At 30.7% G+C, this 14,735-nt stretch overlaps 3 protein-coding genes across 6 annotated transcripts; 2 read left to right on the top strand and 1 right to left on the bottom strand.

The window, feature by feature from the left end:
- Nucleotides 1-664: 664 nt before the first annotated feature.
- Nucleotides 665-3,494, bottom strand: LOC102597393 (uncharacterized). Of its 4 annotated transcripts, none has more exons than XM_006345084.2 (3): nt 3,336-3,494; nt 1,441-1,536; nt 665-1,340 (listed from the first exon to the last, which is right to left on the bottom strand). In XM_006345084.2, exons 2-3 carry the CDS (start codon nt 1,489-1,491, stop codon nt 999-1,001), a joined length of 393 nt encoding a protein of 130 aa, XP_006345146.1. In that variant the 5' UTR covers nt 1,492-1,536; nt 3,336-3,494; the 3' UTR covers nt 665-998. The 4 variants fall into 4 exon arrangements, with proteins under 4 accessions (XP_006345146.1, XP_015163202.1, XP_006345148.1 ...); XM_015307716.1 differs by having other exon boundaries at nt 1,441-1,546; nt 3,336-3,474; XM_006345086.2 differs by having other exon boundaries at nt 1,441-1,507; nt 3,336-3,474.
- Nucleotides 3,495-8,283: 4,789 nt separating this feature from the next.
- Nucleotides 8,284-9,687, top strand: LOC102591532 (expansin-A23-like). The gene is made up of 2 exons (XM_006345150.1): nt 8,284-8,446; nt 9,071-9,687. The coding sequence occupies exons 1-2, from the start codon at nt 8,284-8,286 to the stop codon at nt 9,685-9,687; spliced, it is 780 nt and encodes a 259-aa protein (XP_006345212.1).
- Nucleotides 9,688-11,845: 2,158 nt separating this feature from the next.
- On the top strand, nt 11,846-12,686 carry LOC102591208 (expansin-A23-like). Its single transcript, XM_015307650.1, has 2 exons — nt 11,846-11,908; nt 12,027-12,686. The coding sequence occupies exons 1-2, from the start codon at nt 11,846-11,848 to the stop codon at nt 12,684-12,686; spliced, it is 723 nt and encodes a 240-aa protein (XP_015163136.1).
- The last annotated feature ends 2,049 nt before the right edge of the window (nt 12,687-14,735 follow it).

Genomic DNA, 14,735 nt, shown 5'->3' with positions numbered 1-14,735 from the left:
CGTGGGAGGGGGGTTGGGTAGTAAGGGGTGGGGGGTCAAGGGCAGGGGTGAAAAAAATAAAATTTTGAAACTGAAAATATTTTTTGAGAACAAACTTAAAATTATTTTTTTTGGGGGGGTGGTTGGGGGCAGGTTTGAGGGTAGGGACAAAATAAATTGATTTTTTCAACAAAAAAATAATTGTAATTTGAAGTTGGAAGAGAGTTTTGGAAAATGTTTTCCATAAGTTTTGAAGGGAAGTCATTTTCCTTAAATTTGAGGAAAATGAGTTGATTTGGAAAACATTTTCCAAAACATTTAACCCAACCAAACATGAGAAAATTGGAAAACATTTTCCGGAAAATGTTTTCCTTCATACCAAACACACCCTTAGTTTCTAATCAATATAATTTATGATCTTTTCTCTAAGTTTTTTGTTTCCGAATAAATTCTCTGTTTTTGAGTGGACATTGAGCAAGGAAGGAACAACAAAAAGAAGCCAAAAGTGTAGTTTAGCAGTAAAATGAAGCAAGAGAACTATCAGGTATCCGTCTCATGTTCAAATTCCAGCAAAACCTATAACACTAAGCAATCAGTACTTGAACTGGTGGAGGTAGCAGTTGCAAGAGCTGGCGTAGACACGTTTAAAAAAGGAACTTAAAAGGTCACCGATAACAAATACACAAATAGTAACTAGGGACACATATCTGGAACAAAAAAAGAAGCCAAAGGTGTGGTCTAGCAGTAAATGAGCACGAGAACAAAATTCACATCATCTTGGTATCACAGAGATATAGGAAAACTACTTTTTTGTCTCAAACTACTATACCATCTATGGATCTTCATATAACCTTAGTCGTCCAATAATACAAGCTCATGAATTTCTATCTGTTTGTTCTTTCCTAACACTGCAAATTAGAAGCTTTAGACTAGGCTAATTCTTTAGAACTGAGGCAAAAACTAGCGGCAAAACACAGAGAATCATCATAGACCCTTTTTAGTAGGAATTAAGATAAACTTCACCTCTTATTGCCAAATGCTTGAGCATGACTTCTGGCAAGAATAACCATCAGAGCACCAATTCCAGCAGCCATCCCAGCTCCAAAGCAGAAAGAAGGCATGTGAACAATTGATCTTCCTTTGTTTTGCATCAGTTCCCAATGCAGTTGAACATCATCTGCGTGCCATAAGCTCATGTGTACAGCCAGTGTCATTTTCAGATCAGAATCAAGTGGTGTGCTTAGAACTTGTAAGCACACTGGACAAGAAGCTTTCAAAGTCATTCCTTCTTCCATTATAGCGACTCTTCCAGCAACTGCCATCGCCTTATCTCGCAATGGCTTTCCAAAGGGCCTAGAAATCTACACAAGGATTTTAGCTTCAGAAGAAGATAAATTGCAAGATTTGCTAATAAGCATGACTTAGTGGCAAGTCAAATTTCAATTGAAGTAACTGGCTTACTATTATAAGCCTACAGAGCCGCTGCCAAGACTTCAACAGCTGCCTCCTCATCTTCTAGGACTGACTACTGTGAATAGTCAAAATGAAAGAAGTTCTCTGCAATGATCTTTCAGGAAAAGAAATAAATCAAAATAAAGTATCACGAAAGTTCAATACGTGTTTCCTGGGATGTTAAATATTAGCCAGGTGGTAAGGTCTAGTGGTTAATGAAGTGGATTGAGAACCGCGAGTTCTCACGTCTAAATACTAGTGGAGGCGAAAACATTAGGCTATATCTTCTATGGTAGAACTTATAAGCATAAGATACCCCGTGGAATCAGTTGAAGCACTCAAAAGTTTGGCTCGGACACTGCGGTTATAAAAGAAAACAATATTAGTCCTTTTTATGATTCTAGTTCTGTAAATGATTTTTTACCTAGTTAAACACAAACCTCAATGAATCCTAGACAGAACGATAATCTAAAGTCTAAACCTATGTTTCACGCTTAGATAAGGTTAAGAAGGATTTCAAATAATTTATTCAATATCTGAAGAAATATCCACCAAAAAAATTGAAACAACAACATACCCAATGTCATCCCACAACCACAAGTGAGGTCTAGAAATGTAGGATGTACGTAGCATGTACCACTGGCTTTGTGAGGTAAAAGGTCGCTATCCCATCTGTATGGACCAAGGCCTTGTCACGAACCAGATTCAAACTGGTGCTTTCCAAATGCACATTGGGCATAGTGCCCAGGTGGTTTGGCCAATAGTGGGCCAAGAAAGATTAAATGGTGACGTAGGCGGGGGTTTCCGAGGAATACAAATAACCTCTGTTTTTTTTCAGCTTTGGCGAGCATCTGGATAACTAGTGAATTACAACTCTATGTACATCAATTGGGGCATTGGTCTTTGCAGCGTTAATGCTTTTTGCTGGTTGGTTTCATTATAATAAAGCGGCGCCAAAATTGGCTTGGTTTCAAGAAGTAGAATCTATGTTGAATCACCATTTGGCAGGGCTACTAGGACTTGGGTCTCTCTCTTGGGCCGGGCCTCAAAAAAGAAGGGGCACAACACTTTATTCTCTTCTACCGCTCTTTGTTTACTTCTGGCCTACCCGAACTCCTACACCGGGGGAGTCAGATCTTGGAGTAAGCTCCCTTCTATGGGCAATCTACTCAAGAGCTGAGCCTTATGTCCCTTCAACATTCCTATTCATCTTACCTTGTCTTGGGCACAAGCAGTGGACTTATTATCCTATATATAATATCTACTCTAAAGATTAAGAGGATAGAGAGTCTCACTTCCATAGATTCGATTGGGATTGATTCTCAGGATCGAGCCCTTATTAGAGGCGTGCCTATCGATACTTGTCAAAGTCTTCGGCATGCACGACGTCTCCTTCCATTTGCTCCAGAGGTTGTTTCCGATAGAAACTCGACACAATGACGCATTACCAAACCAGGCAAAAAAATAAAATAAAAATTGGAGCATTGAGTAAAATTAAACTAAAGGAAGTTATGCATTGCTCTTTCACTAAACCATTTCACGATTCTTCTGATAGCAACCCAACTCCAACTTAAAAGTCATTTTTTTCTCTCTTCCTAACAGAATTCTTACAGGTTGATTGATGCTTCAAATTCAATGAACTACACTTTATTAAGCCAAAACGACCAATTCAACTATAAAACCCACATTAGCATTATAATGAGCAACTGTAGTGCTACCTATTTAAGCAGGAATAGAGTAATTTCTCCGTTTCTTGTTGTAAAATTAAACGCAAAATTTTCAAATACAGCTGGAGAATCTACAATGCACTTATCGATTTCTTAGCAAGTTCAAAGGAATGCACATATATGTACTATCATCTGTTACTGTATTAGAGCTAAAAAGAAATTCCGACAGAAGGGTACCGTGCTGAAGCAGCTTCGCCGGAAAAACCTTGCCGACGATCTTTGAGTTTACCGCATATGTAAGTTAATTTGGTGGAAGAGGAGAATTCTTCGGAAAAGTAGAAATTGGGAAAGTTGTCTTGGTGGTGAAGGAAGAAATTAAAATTCCACTTATGTAATATGCCATAAATTAAAATAAGCAGAAGTTATAAATTAATCGACCCTAAAATAGTCATAACTCATAAATAGGGGTGGGCATGTTATGTACAATACAATATTTGAAAGTTTTTGATATGGTAATTTTGGTATTTGATTTTTAAAAATTATATCATTATTATATTAGTTTAATTGGGTATGATTCGGTATATTAAAGTTCGATTTTGGTATTTTACAGTATGATAAATCAATAATCATAATTTGTTTAATTTAGATTAATATATATTCGTATTATAGAGTATTATGAATTCGACAATTTAAAAATGTCTCAATTGTATCATACTAATACATTACACATGTAGAAATATATAAAATATCTAAATAAAGTAGAAATATATAAAATACAGTTTATAGTAATACTAGGTTGCATATTTGTTAGTATTTTAATAATATATATGTTATTTATGTAACTATATATTTTGAAATGATATTCGATATTTCGGTATGTTATTTCCAAATACCAAATATCGCATCGAATACCAAAAAAATTAAAATGTATACCATATCAAATACCATAATATCAAAATCACGATATTAAAATTTTTAATATAATATAATATTTCAATATATACCATATCATGCCCATATCTATTTATAAACGTATACGTATATTGTTATTTTTTGCAAAGAATCTTTGGTGGAATGTATACAGCTTTAAAAGTGAAACATGAATTAAGAAATATGTCAATTAACTATTTTCTAATGTTGAAATATAACTTCAAATTTAATTTAAAATTATCATGATCGAACAATAATTTCAAAGTAAAATAAAAATTACGTACCAAAATACTTGTAAATATTATTGATGGCCAAACAGAGGCTTGATAATTTTTTAATTTTCAAAATACTTTTCCATAATACAACTCGTAACTTCCTCTTCATTTTATATATGTCATTTGTCTATTTACGTAATAAAAAAAAGAGCAACTTTCACATATAGCAAATACAAAAATTATATTTGTATGTTATAGTTATAGTTTGCATAATTGTGCTCCATAACAAACATAAATATGTATATTTCGCTATACATATACAAAAGAAAACAGTTGTATATAATTTGTATCTGTTTCGGTATACATATACAAAAGATCAATTGTATAATTTGTGTTTGTATAAAGCGAGAAAAAGAGAAAGGCAAAAGAGAACTGGGCAGGGGAATATTTGTATTGTATAATTATAAGTGTATAGGACGAAGATATATGTATTTGCATGTGTATATACAATTTTCTCTCGCTTTATACAAATAAAAACGCAATTTATACATTTGCGTTTGTATAAAAGCGAGAGAGGCGAGGGAGAGAACGAGAGTAGCGAGTGAGATTCACCAGGAGAGAGGCGAATAACAACAGTTTGATATAGGGTACAATTAAATCAAACTATATTTATAACATTTAATTTAAATTAATAATTTGCTATTATATACAATTTTCCATAAAAAAATACTTGTAAATTTAATATAAAAAAGAATTTTATTATTTTAATTCAAGCAGGCTCTAGGAAGGATTATTGTAAAATCCGAGGGGCAATTTAACAACGAGGAGCTTGTCACTGAGAGCATGTTTGGCTTAACTTAAAAAAAATATTCCTTATGTCCATTTTTATTTGTCATTTATTTCTAACATAAATTTTTATTTTTACTTATCATTTTTGACATATCAAGAAAAATAATATATTTTTTTTCGTGTTTTACTCTCAACATTAAATACTTATTCTCCAAAATCTAATATTAAACATCATTTAATAGAGATAGTTAGATAAAATACTTATATTAATTATTATTTATTTAATGAATGTGTCTAGTCAAACAGTGACAAGTAAAAATAAAATAAAAAGTAATTTTTTAAAAAGTCACACTTTAATAACTTTTGAATTAAAAAATGAAAAATAGGAAAATACATACTTTTAACTTTTTTTATGTCATTTTAACCTGAAGATTACAATAGTTATGCGTGAATTAATTTTTCAAATAGGGTCGTTTGATAGAGTGTATTGGAGAAAATAATGCTTGCATTAGCTTGATGTATTATTAGTACCTTGTTTGGTACACTTTTCTAACTTATGTATAACTAATGCTTGTATTAGTAATACACTCTATTGTGTATTGAAGAGTGCATTACTAATACCATCTATTTCTATGCATTAGTAATGCAATGAGTTATAATGCATGCATTAACATTATTGAAGACACAATTGCCCTCAAATTTTTTTTTTACATCCTTTCCATTATATTTGTGTAGGGTATTTTTGTAAACAAATATTTTTTCTAAAAAAATTATGTAATGCATAATATTTTTTCATAATTTTATGTAATGCATAATATTTTTAGTACACCAAACCAAATATTGCATAAAAAAAATTTCATCATAACTAATGCAAGCATAACTAATACAAACATTACTAATACACTATATTTTGTATTATTCTTATACACTTTACCAAACGACCCTATATGTATAACTAATGCAAGGGACTACTAATACACAAAGTTAATGCATGCATTATTTTTGTTAATACACTCTACCAAACGACCCCTACTGCAAAACATTGTACAATTTGATGTGTCATCTCAACTTATTCATGTTATCTCCTATATTCAGATTAACAAATCAGAAACAATTAAGATGAAAAGAAAAACAAAAGAACTATTCGAGTCCACAAAGCTCAGTGTGTGTCCTTAAGAAATTGAATTCCCTCAAGTACCCGAGTTTGTAGATTAATTCCCCCTAAGATAAAACAGATTAACCATTAACGAAGTAGTGATACCTCAAACTTCGATAATTTCAATGAACTCAAAAAGACAATAACGAATCACACATACAAACATGATCGACATATTTTATTTTGTAAGAAATATATACATAAGAAGAGAAAAAATCGATGCAGAAAAAATGAGAGAAAATCTCTAGCCAACTAAGGGTAAAAGTCCTAACTTTTTGAAAAAAAAGGACAACTTTTCAAAAAGGTTACAACCTTGTGAAAAAGACACAACCTTTCAAACGGTCACAATCTCTTAGAAAAGACACAACATTTCATAAAAGTCACAACCCTTCATTTTCTATTCACACCTTTAAAACTCAACAATTCAATCATTAGTATTTTTTTTATTAAGAAAAGCCTGCTTTTTACCCCATTTATTTAATTTTATATATATGAAAGTGAAATGAATTTTAAGCTTTTTTATTTTTTATTTTTTTGATATTCACTATGCATTTAGTTGACTTCCTCTTCTTTTTTGTTTTTGTTTTACTTACTTAGTAATAAACGTCTCTATAAATAATAATCTGATTACGTTAATTTACAAATTAGCTAGTGACTTTAGTATTTTGGTTAATTATTTATTCCTTTAGTCAAGATTTTGGTCATTTGTATTACAATCTGGTATATTATAGAGTAACATAGATGACTAATACATAATTGATGCTATGCTGATATCATGCATGAAAAAAAGAGACATGGACAGGTCTAATAACCTGCATCAATGTTGTCAACACAATAGATATTTCATTTTTCGTCTCAAATAATTTATCATATTGTTTTAATTATTTCAAATTATTTGTTATTTTTAAAATTTTAAGATAATATTAATTATTTATTTTCATTTTACTTTTAATAGTTATTATTCTTGAAGACTACAAATCAAACACTTCAAATATTATTGATGTTCAAATATCAATGAATGATAAAATATTTAATATATCTCCTACTAATATTTTTTTAAAAGACGTGTAAAAAGATATCATAATAGATAATTTGACCATCATAAAAAATTCATAAAGATTGTTATTCATTTTGGCTATATTTGTTTTATTTTTTATTTTTTCATTTTCTCTGTGTTTTAAATTTTATACTATCCACCATGAGATAGATAATACCTCATTTAATATCGTTAAGGAAATATGATAAAAAAAATAATCATAAATTTATAAAAACAATTCTTGACTTTGAGTGTTTTACCATCTATACAAACATACTGTAGAATCAAAGGCAATTAACATTTAACAAAGAAAGTTGACATAATTTGGCTCTCTCAATTAAAAAAATTTGAAGTATTTGAGACTTTTTACATTGAAATAAAAATTGACTACAAACGTAAATTCTTTGATATTTTACCAATACCCATTTATATATGTATAGTATTTTTTTTTTCTTATTCAGTCATTCGCTAAAAATAATAATAATATTAAGACCACTTTTTTTTTCTTCCATTTAATTATATGAAAGTCAAATGAATTTTAAGTTGTTTTTTTTTTGCAATTATACATTATGGTGCTTTAGTTAACTTCCTCCCTCTCTTTTTGTTTTGTTTTATTTAGTTAGTGGAGTAATAAACATCTTTATTAATTAATTACACTAAAGACCCAAGACTATACGGTAACAAATCACTAAATTTCTTCTTATCCTACTTTTCTCAGTAAACTACTTAATGAAGTAATTAACTCTCCAATTCTTTTAGCAAAATAAAACTGATGCAGATTTGCTTGCTTACAACTTATATAAGCAATTAAATGCAAATACTAATTAATTGGGAAGAATGACAATTAATTTAATTAATTTTCCAAAAAGTAACTCCATGGTATCCAATTGTAATGTTTATTCTTACGGTAATTTCCGTTTTATCTAATGGACTTAATTTTAACTCCTATCTTAAGTGAATATTACGACTATAAATTGTATGCCCACAACAAAGCTATTATTCAAAACAAATCAACTAGTGAGTTGAAACTAATTCAAAGAAAAATTATTTTTAGCTAAAATGGCGAAACACCAAAGTTTCTTCATTATATTTATTACATTTGTTACTATTTTTTTAGTAGAAACATATGAAAGTAAAAAGGTTGAAGAAAATTTGGCTGCCCAGGGATGGATAAATGCTCGTGCTACATTTTATGGTGACATGGGGGGTGGTGGAACTATGCGTAAGATATACTTGTACCTTAATTCCTTACCTATGTTGTTGAGGCACTTATCGTAGTGTCAACACATTGACGAAGCTATGAATTTTATTTTTTGAAAAAATATTTGAGATTGATATTCGGTTAAAGTTATTCAATTGACTACCTTTCATTCTATGTAGTGACAACATGATATTAAGATATTTTACAACATGATATTGAGATATGTTGCAACATATAGGCCATAATTGAATTTCCCATCACATTTCGCCTACTGTAGGCCTCCTCTATATAGATTCAGGAATCTAATTAAGCTCACACTAACAAAAGAAAATTATTTTATTTTCATTTATTTGTTCTTTTTCTTTTCTTTTGTACACCCTTCACTCTCATATAAATAAATTTCTTGTACTTTTTTTATGGTCGAAGAAGAAAAATAAATTCAAAGGCCAATATATATTTTTCCATAACGTGTGAGCCAGGATCCTTCAAAAACAATCTCTCTATCTCCATGAGATAAAGTTAAGTTTGGTCTGCATATACTCTGTTCTATCCAAACCTCACTTGATCATATGTGTTATTGTTGATGATGATTTTTCATAACATTAACATTTGTAACAATTTTTTTTTTTTATTTCTATATTGCAGAGGGAGCTTGTGGTTATGGAGATTTATTCAAGCAAGGGTATGGCCTGGAAACAACAGCACTAAGCACAGCACTCTTTAACAAAGGATCTACCTGTGGAGCTTGCTTTCAAATAATGTGTGTGAATGCTCCTAAAGCATGCCATCCAGGCCAAGTCATAACTGTAACTGCCACCAATTTCTGCCCTCCAAATTACACAAAAACTAAAGACGTTTGGTGCAATCCTCCACAACAACACTTTGATCTGACAATGCCTATGTTCATAAAGATTGCAGAGCAAAATGCAGGGGTTGTACCAGTTGTTTATAGAAGAGTTACTTGCCAGAAAAAAGGAGGTCTCAAGTTTGAGATCAATGGGAATTCTAATTGGATTCTTCTTCTTGTTTTCAATGTGGGAGGTGTTGGAGATGTTGTCAATGTTAAGATCAAAGGATCTAAGACTGGATGGCTACCAATGAAGCGGAATTGGGGACAAAATTGGCAGGCTTCTGTGCAGTTGGCAGGACAAACCTTGTCTTTCCAAGTACAAACTAGCGATGGCAAATTGGTTCAATCTGATAATGTTGCTCCTGCTAACTGGCAATTTGGTCAGACATTTGAAGCCAAGAATAATTTTTAGTGAATATGTATTTTGGAAAATCAGTAGTTTTTAATCACTATAGTTTATGATCTTTTCTGTAAGTTTTTTGTTTTCCGAATAAAATCTCTATTGTTCTCTGCAATGATATTTCTGGAAAAGAAATAAATCAAAGTAAAGTATCAGTACGTGTTTCCTGGGCTGTTAAATATTAGCTCAATGGTGAGGTCTAGTGGTTATTAATGAAGCGGATTGGTTCTCACCTCTAAGCGGAGGCGGCAAAAACATTAGGCTATATGTTCTATGGTAGAAGCATAAGATGGAATTAGTCGAAGAACACAAAAGTTTGGCTCGGACACCAATGTTATAAAAGAAAACATTAGCCTGATTCGTGATTCTGGTTCTGTAAATGATATTTTACCTAGTTAAACACAAACCTCAATGAATCCTAAAGAGAACGATAATCTAAACTTACGTTTCAAGCTTAGATAACGTTAAGAAGGATTTCAGATAATTTATTCAATATCTGAAGAAATATCAACCAGAAAAATTGAAACACTAACAACATAGCCAATGTAATCCCACATCACAAGTGAGGTATGAAAATGTAAGAATGTACGTCGAACATATCATTGCCTTTGTGAGGTAGAGAGGTTGTTTCTGATAGAAACTCGACACAATGACGCATTACCAACCTAGGCAAAAAAATAAAATAAAAATTGGAGCATTGAGTAAACTTAAACTAAAGGAATATTATACATTGCTCTTTCACTAAAATACTTCACAATTCTTCGGATATCAAATACAGCTGGAGAATTTACAATGCACCTATCGATTTCTTAGCAAGTTCAAAGGAATGCACATATATGTACTATGCCATGAATTTTGATTCCCTAATTTTTGTTCTGTTTTTTTGGTCATTAAAAAGAGGTAACAAAAATTGGAATATACCAAATCAATAGTAGTTAAAGTATATAATTATTGTATAATATGATATTCACATGATATATATCGTTTCTTTGAAAAAAAATACTTAGTATTCTATAATATCAATCTAGTAAATAGGAGTACCATTTATCGATATGATATCATAGATGACAATTTCATTCATTCCAAAAAAGAAAAAAAACACTATTCAATTTTATTTGATACTCACCATATATATATATCATATACTGCAGACTGATTTATTTATTAAAAAGGTATATAGTCTTTCATGACATTTACAAGATATGTATCATATATCGACACAGTCTCATAAATTTTGTTCACCCCATCAAAAAATAGTTCAATCTTCCATAATATCATTATGATATGTATCACATACTGAGAAGACATCATAAATGATCAATTCATCTCTTCTAAAAGCTAAATCATTATGATATGCCTCACATATTTGTATATGCATCCTATTTTTTTTTTCAGATCATTCGTTACTTTTTTTTTTTATAAAGACAAGCCTATTTATTTTCCCATTTGACTATATGAAAGTGAAATGAATTTTGAGGTTTTTTTTTTCGACATTTACTATGCAATTATAAGTTATTATGCTTTGGTTTACTTCCTCTACAAATAATCTGATTATGTTAAATTCACAATTAATTACATTAAAGACCCAAGACTATAGAGTAACAAACCACTAAATTTCCATTTATCCTACTTTTCTCATTAAACCCGTAGTCAAATGAAGTAATTAATTCCCCCAATTCTTTTAGCAAAAAACTGAAACTGAAATTTATTTTATAGTGAATATTTTGGCTATAAGTATGTCCATAGCAAAAGTATTATTCAAAGCAAATCACCAAGAGAATTAAAAACTAGTTTAGAGAAAAAATAGTTTAAGCTAAAATGGCCAAACACCAAAGTTTCTTCATTTTGTTTATCACATTTATTGTTATTTTTTTAGTTGAAACATTTGAAAGTAAAGAGGTAGAAGGAAATTTGGATGAATAGGGATGGAATAATGCACGTGCTACATTTTATGGTGACATGAGTGGTAACGAAACCATGCGTAAGTTATACTTGTACCTTAATTTCTTATGTATGTTGTCGAGACACCATCGTTGTGTCCCGGACAAGTGACGAAATCAAAATTTTATTTTATTTTTAAAAAAATCAAAGCAATGAAAGTTGCTCATCATCTTTTATTATATGTGCCTATAACATAGTGTTGAGATATGTTACAAAATATAGACCAAAAATGATTTTTCCATCAGGTCTCACCTATCGTAACCCTCCTCTATTCAGATTTAGGATCGACAACGTAAGTAAACTCAAACTGACAAAAAAAATTTATTTTTTTACTTTTTATTTTTCTTTTGTACACCCTCCAGGCTCCAATCTAATACTATAAATAAATTCCTGACACTTTCATAACATAGATATTAACATTTGTAACAAATTTATTTGAATACTATATTGCAGAAGGTGCTTGTGGTTATGGAGACTTATTCAAGCAAGGGTATGGCCTGGAAACAGCGGCACTCAGCACAGCACTCTTTAACAATGGATCTACCTGTGGAGCTTGCTTTCAAATAAAGTGTGTGAATGCTCCTAAAGCATGCCATCCAGACCAAATCATAACTATAACTGCCACCAATTTCTGCCCTCCAAATTACACAAAAACTACAGACGTTTGGTGCAATCCTCCACAACAACACTTTGATCTGTCATTGCCAATGTTCTTAAAGATTGCCGAGTACAAAGCAGGGGTTGTACCAGTTGTTTACAGAAGAGTCACTTGCCAGAAAAAAGGAGGGCTAAAGTTTGAGATCAAAGGGAATTCTAATTGGATTCTTGTTCTTGTTTTTAATGTGGGAGGTGTTGGAGATGTTGTCAATGTCAAAATCAAAGGATCTAAGACTGAATGGCTACCAATGTCGCGGAATTGGGGACAAAATTGGCAGGCTTCTGTGCAGTTGGGAGGGCAAAGCTTGTCTTTCCAAGTACAAACTAGCGATGGCAAATTGGTTCAATCTGATAATGTTGTTCCTGATAACTGGCAATTTGGTCAGACATTTGAAGCCAAGAATAATTTTTAGTCATCATGTATTTTGGAAAATGAGTAGCTTTTTAGTTTCTAATCAATATAATTTATGATCTTTTCTCTAAGTTTTTTGTTTCCGAATAAATTCTCTGTTTTTGAGTGGACATTGAACAAGGAAGTAACAACAAAAAAAATGCGCCAAAGGTGTGATCTAGCGGTAAATGAAGCACCAGAATAAAATTCAGAGCATCTTGGTATGACAGAGAAATAGGAAAGCTACTTTTCTGTGTCGAACTACTATATCATCTATGGATCTTCATATAACCTTGGTCTTTCAATAATACGAACTCATAAGTCATAACATTTAGACTAGGCTAATTCTTCAGAATTGAGGAAAAGAATCATCAAGATCATTTTTAGTCGGAATTAGAGATAAATTTTACCTCCAGCATTCCTCCAAAGAAGAAAGAGGCCATGTGAACTATAGATAATTACTCATTTAATGTCGTTAAGTAAATATGACTGCTGAACTTTGAGGCTGCCATTTATGACTGCTCTAAGAATTAACAGAAAGAATGAAGAGAGGAAGAAGAAGAATGGTTGATAGAAGAAGAACTTTGAGGCTGCCATTCTGGATGACTGAATCTATATTCAATTGCAGAGTTAATATCTCGGTCACTCAACCAATAGTTTTTTTTCCGTAGAAAGTCATTCAACTTTTTTTTTTATAACGTTAAAGGCACTCAGAGTGACTTTCTAGGAGAAAAATTCTTAGTTAAATAATTTTAAAGTTATAAAAAAAAGTTGAGTGATTTTTTTGTGAAAATAACTGTTTGTTAGTTTGGTGACCATCTGACTTCAATTTGACTCACTCCAATTTTATTTTATTTTAATTGTTTTTTCTTTTTGTGGCTTTTGTTCTTGATCTAATTTCATTCACCTTTTTTTCCCTCATTTTATTACTCCCTCCGTTTCACAAAGAATGACCTGGTTTGACTTGGCACGGAGTTTAAGTAAATAAAGAAGATTTTTAATCTTGTGGTCCTAAATTAAAGTTATGTCAAATGTACAAAATTGTCCTTAATCTTGTGGTCTTAAACATGCCACGTGGAAAGCAAAAAGTAAAATGTTACCAAAAAAGGAAAGAGGTCATTCTTTTTGAAACTGACTAAAAAGGAAGGGAGGTCATTCTTTATGAAACGGAGGGAGTATATTTTTTTCATAATCAAATCTCATTCGTCCTTTTGCTCTTTTTCTTTATTCTACTTTATTAATTTCTGATAATTTTCATTCAATTTTTTTTTTTTATCAAATATATTTTGTTACGGTCTAATTCTACACAACTTCTGATTCCCTTACTTTTGTTCTCTTTTTTCTATAACAACAAAGAAAAGGTAACTAAAATTGTAAATGCCAAATCAATAGTAGTTTCGGTATATAATTATTGTATATTATGATACTCAAATGGTATATATCATATATTAATGATATTATATGAAATTGATTCATTTTTCCCGTAAAATACTACCCAATCATAATCTTAACAGGATATCATATATTGACATAATATCATAAAAGAATGACATTTCACTTCTTCTAGAAAAACACTTAGTATTTTGTGTTATCAATCTAGCATATATCACTTATAGACATGATACCATAGATGATAAATTCATTCTTTTAAAAGAATACTATTCAATTTTTATGATACCCACGCAATATATATCGTATGTGACTAATTTATTCCTTATTAAATTAAAAATATACTACTCAGTCATAATACCAACATAATGCCATATACTTATTGAATATCATAATTCAAGAAATAATATACTATATATATATATATATATATTCAAGAAATAATATATATATATATATATATTCACTATGCAATTATATTTTATGATGCTTTAATTGACTTCCTTTACAAATAATTTGATTATGTTAAATTCACAATTAATTCCATTAAAGACCCAAAACTATAGAGTAACAAACCATTAAATTTCCATTTATCGTACTTTACTCATTAAACTATTGGTCAAATAAGTTATTAACTCCCCCAATTCTATTAGCAAAAAAATATTTATTTCATAGTGAATAC

The sequence above is a fragment of the Solanum tuberosum genome, unplaced genomic scaffold, assembly GCF_000226075.1.
Source record: "Solanum tuberosum cultivar DM 1-3 516 R44 unplaced genomic scaffold, SolTub_3.0 scf00062, whole genome shotgun sequence".
Classification (NCBI taxonomy): Eukaryota; Viridiplantae; Streptophyta; class Magnoliopsida; order Solanales; family Solanaceae; genus Solanum; species Solanum tuberosum.
This window is presented reverse-complemented; position numbering and strand designations above follow the sequence as displayed.

What these genes read in the sequence shown, in the direction of transcription:
- LOC102597393 (XM_006345084.2), bottom strand. Translation starts at nt 1,491, where the DNA reads ATGAGGAGGCAGCTGTTGAAGTCTTGGCAGCGGCTCTGTAGGCTTATA. An exon ending in GGCTCTGTAGGCTTATAATA is followed by an intron (nt 1,341 to 1,440) that starts GTAAGCCAGTTA and finishes ATCCTTGTGTAG; the next exon opens with ATTTCTAGGCCCTTTGGAAA.
- LOC102591532 (XM_006345150.1), top strand. Translation starts at nt 8,284, where the DNA reads ATGGCGAAACACCAAAGTTTCTTCATTATATTTATTACATTTGTTACT. An exon ending in GGGGGGTGGTGGAACTATGC is followed by an intron (nt 8,447 to 9,070) that starts GTAAGATATACT and finishes TCTATATTGCAG; the next exon opens with AGGGAGCTTGTGGTTATGGA.
- LOC102591208 (XM_015307650.1), top strand. Translation starts at nt 11,846, where the DNA reads ATGATTTTTCCATCAGGTCTCACCTATCGTAACCCTCCTCTATTCAGA. An exon ending in TCAGATTTAGGATCGACAAC is followed by an intron (nt 11,909 to 12,026) that starts GTAAGTAAACTC and finishes TTCATAACATAG; the next exon opens with ATATTAACATTTGTAACAAA.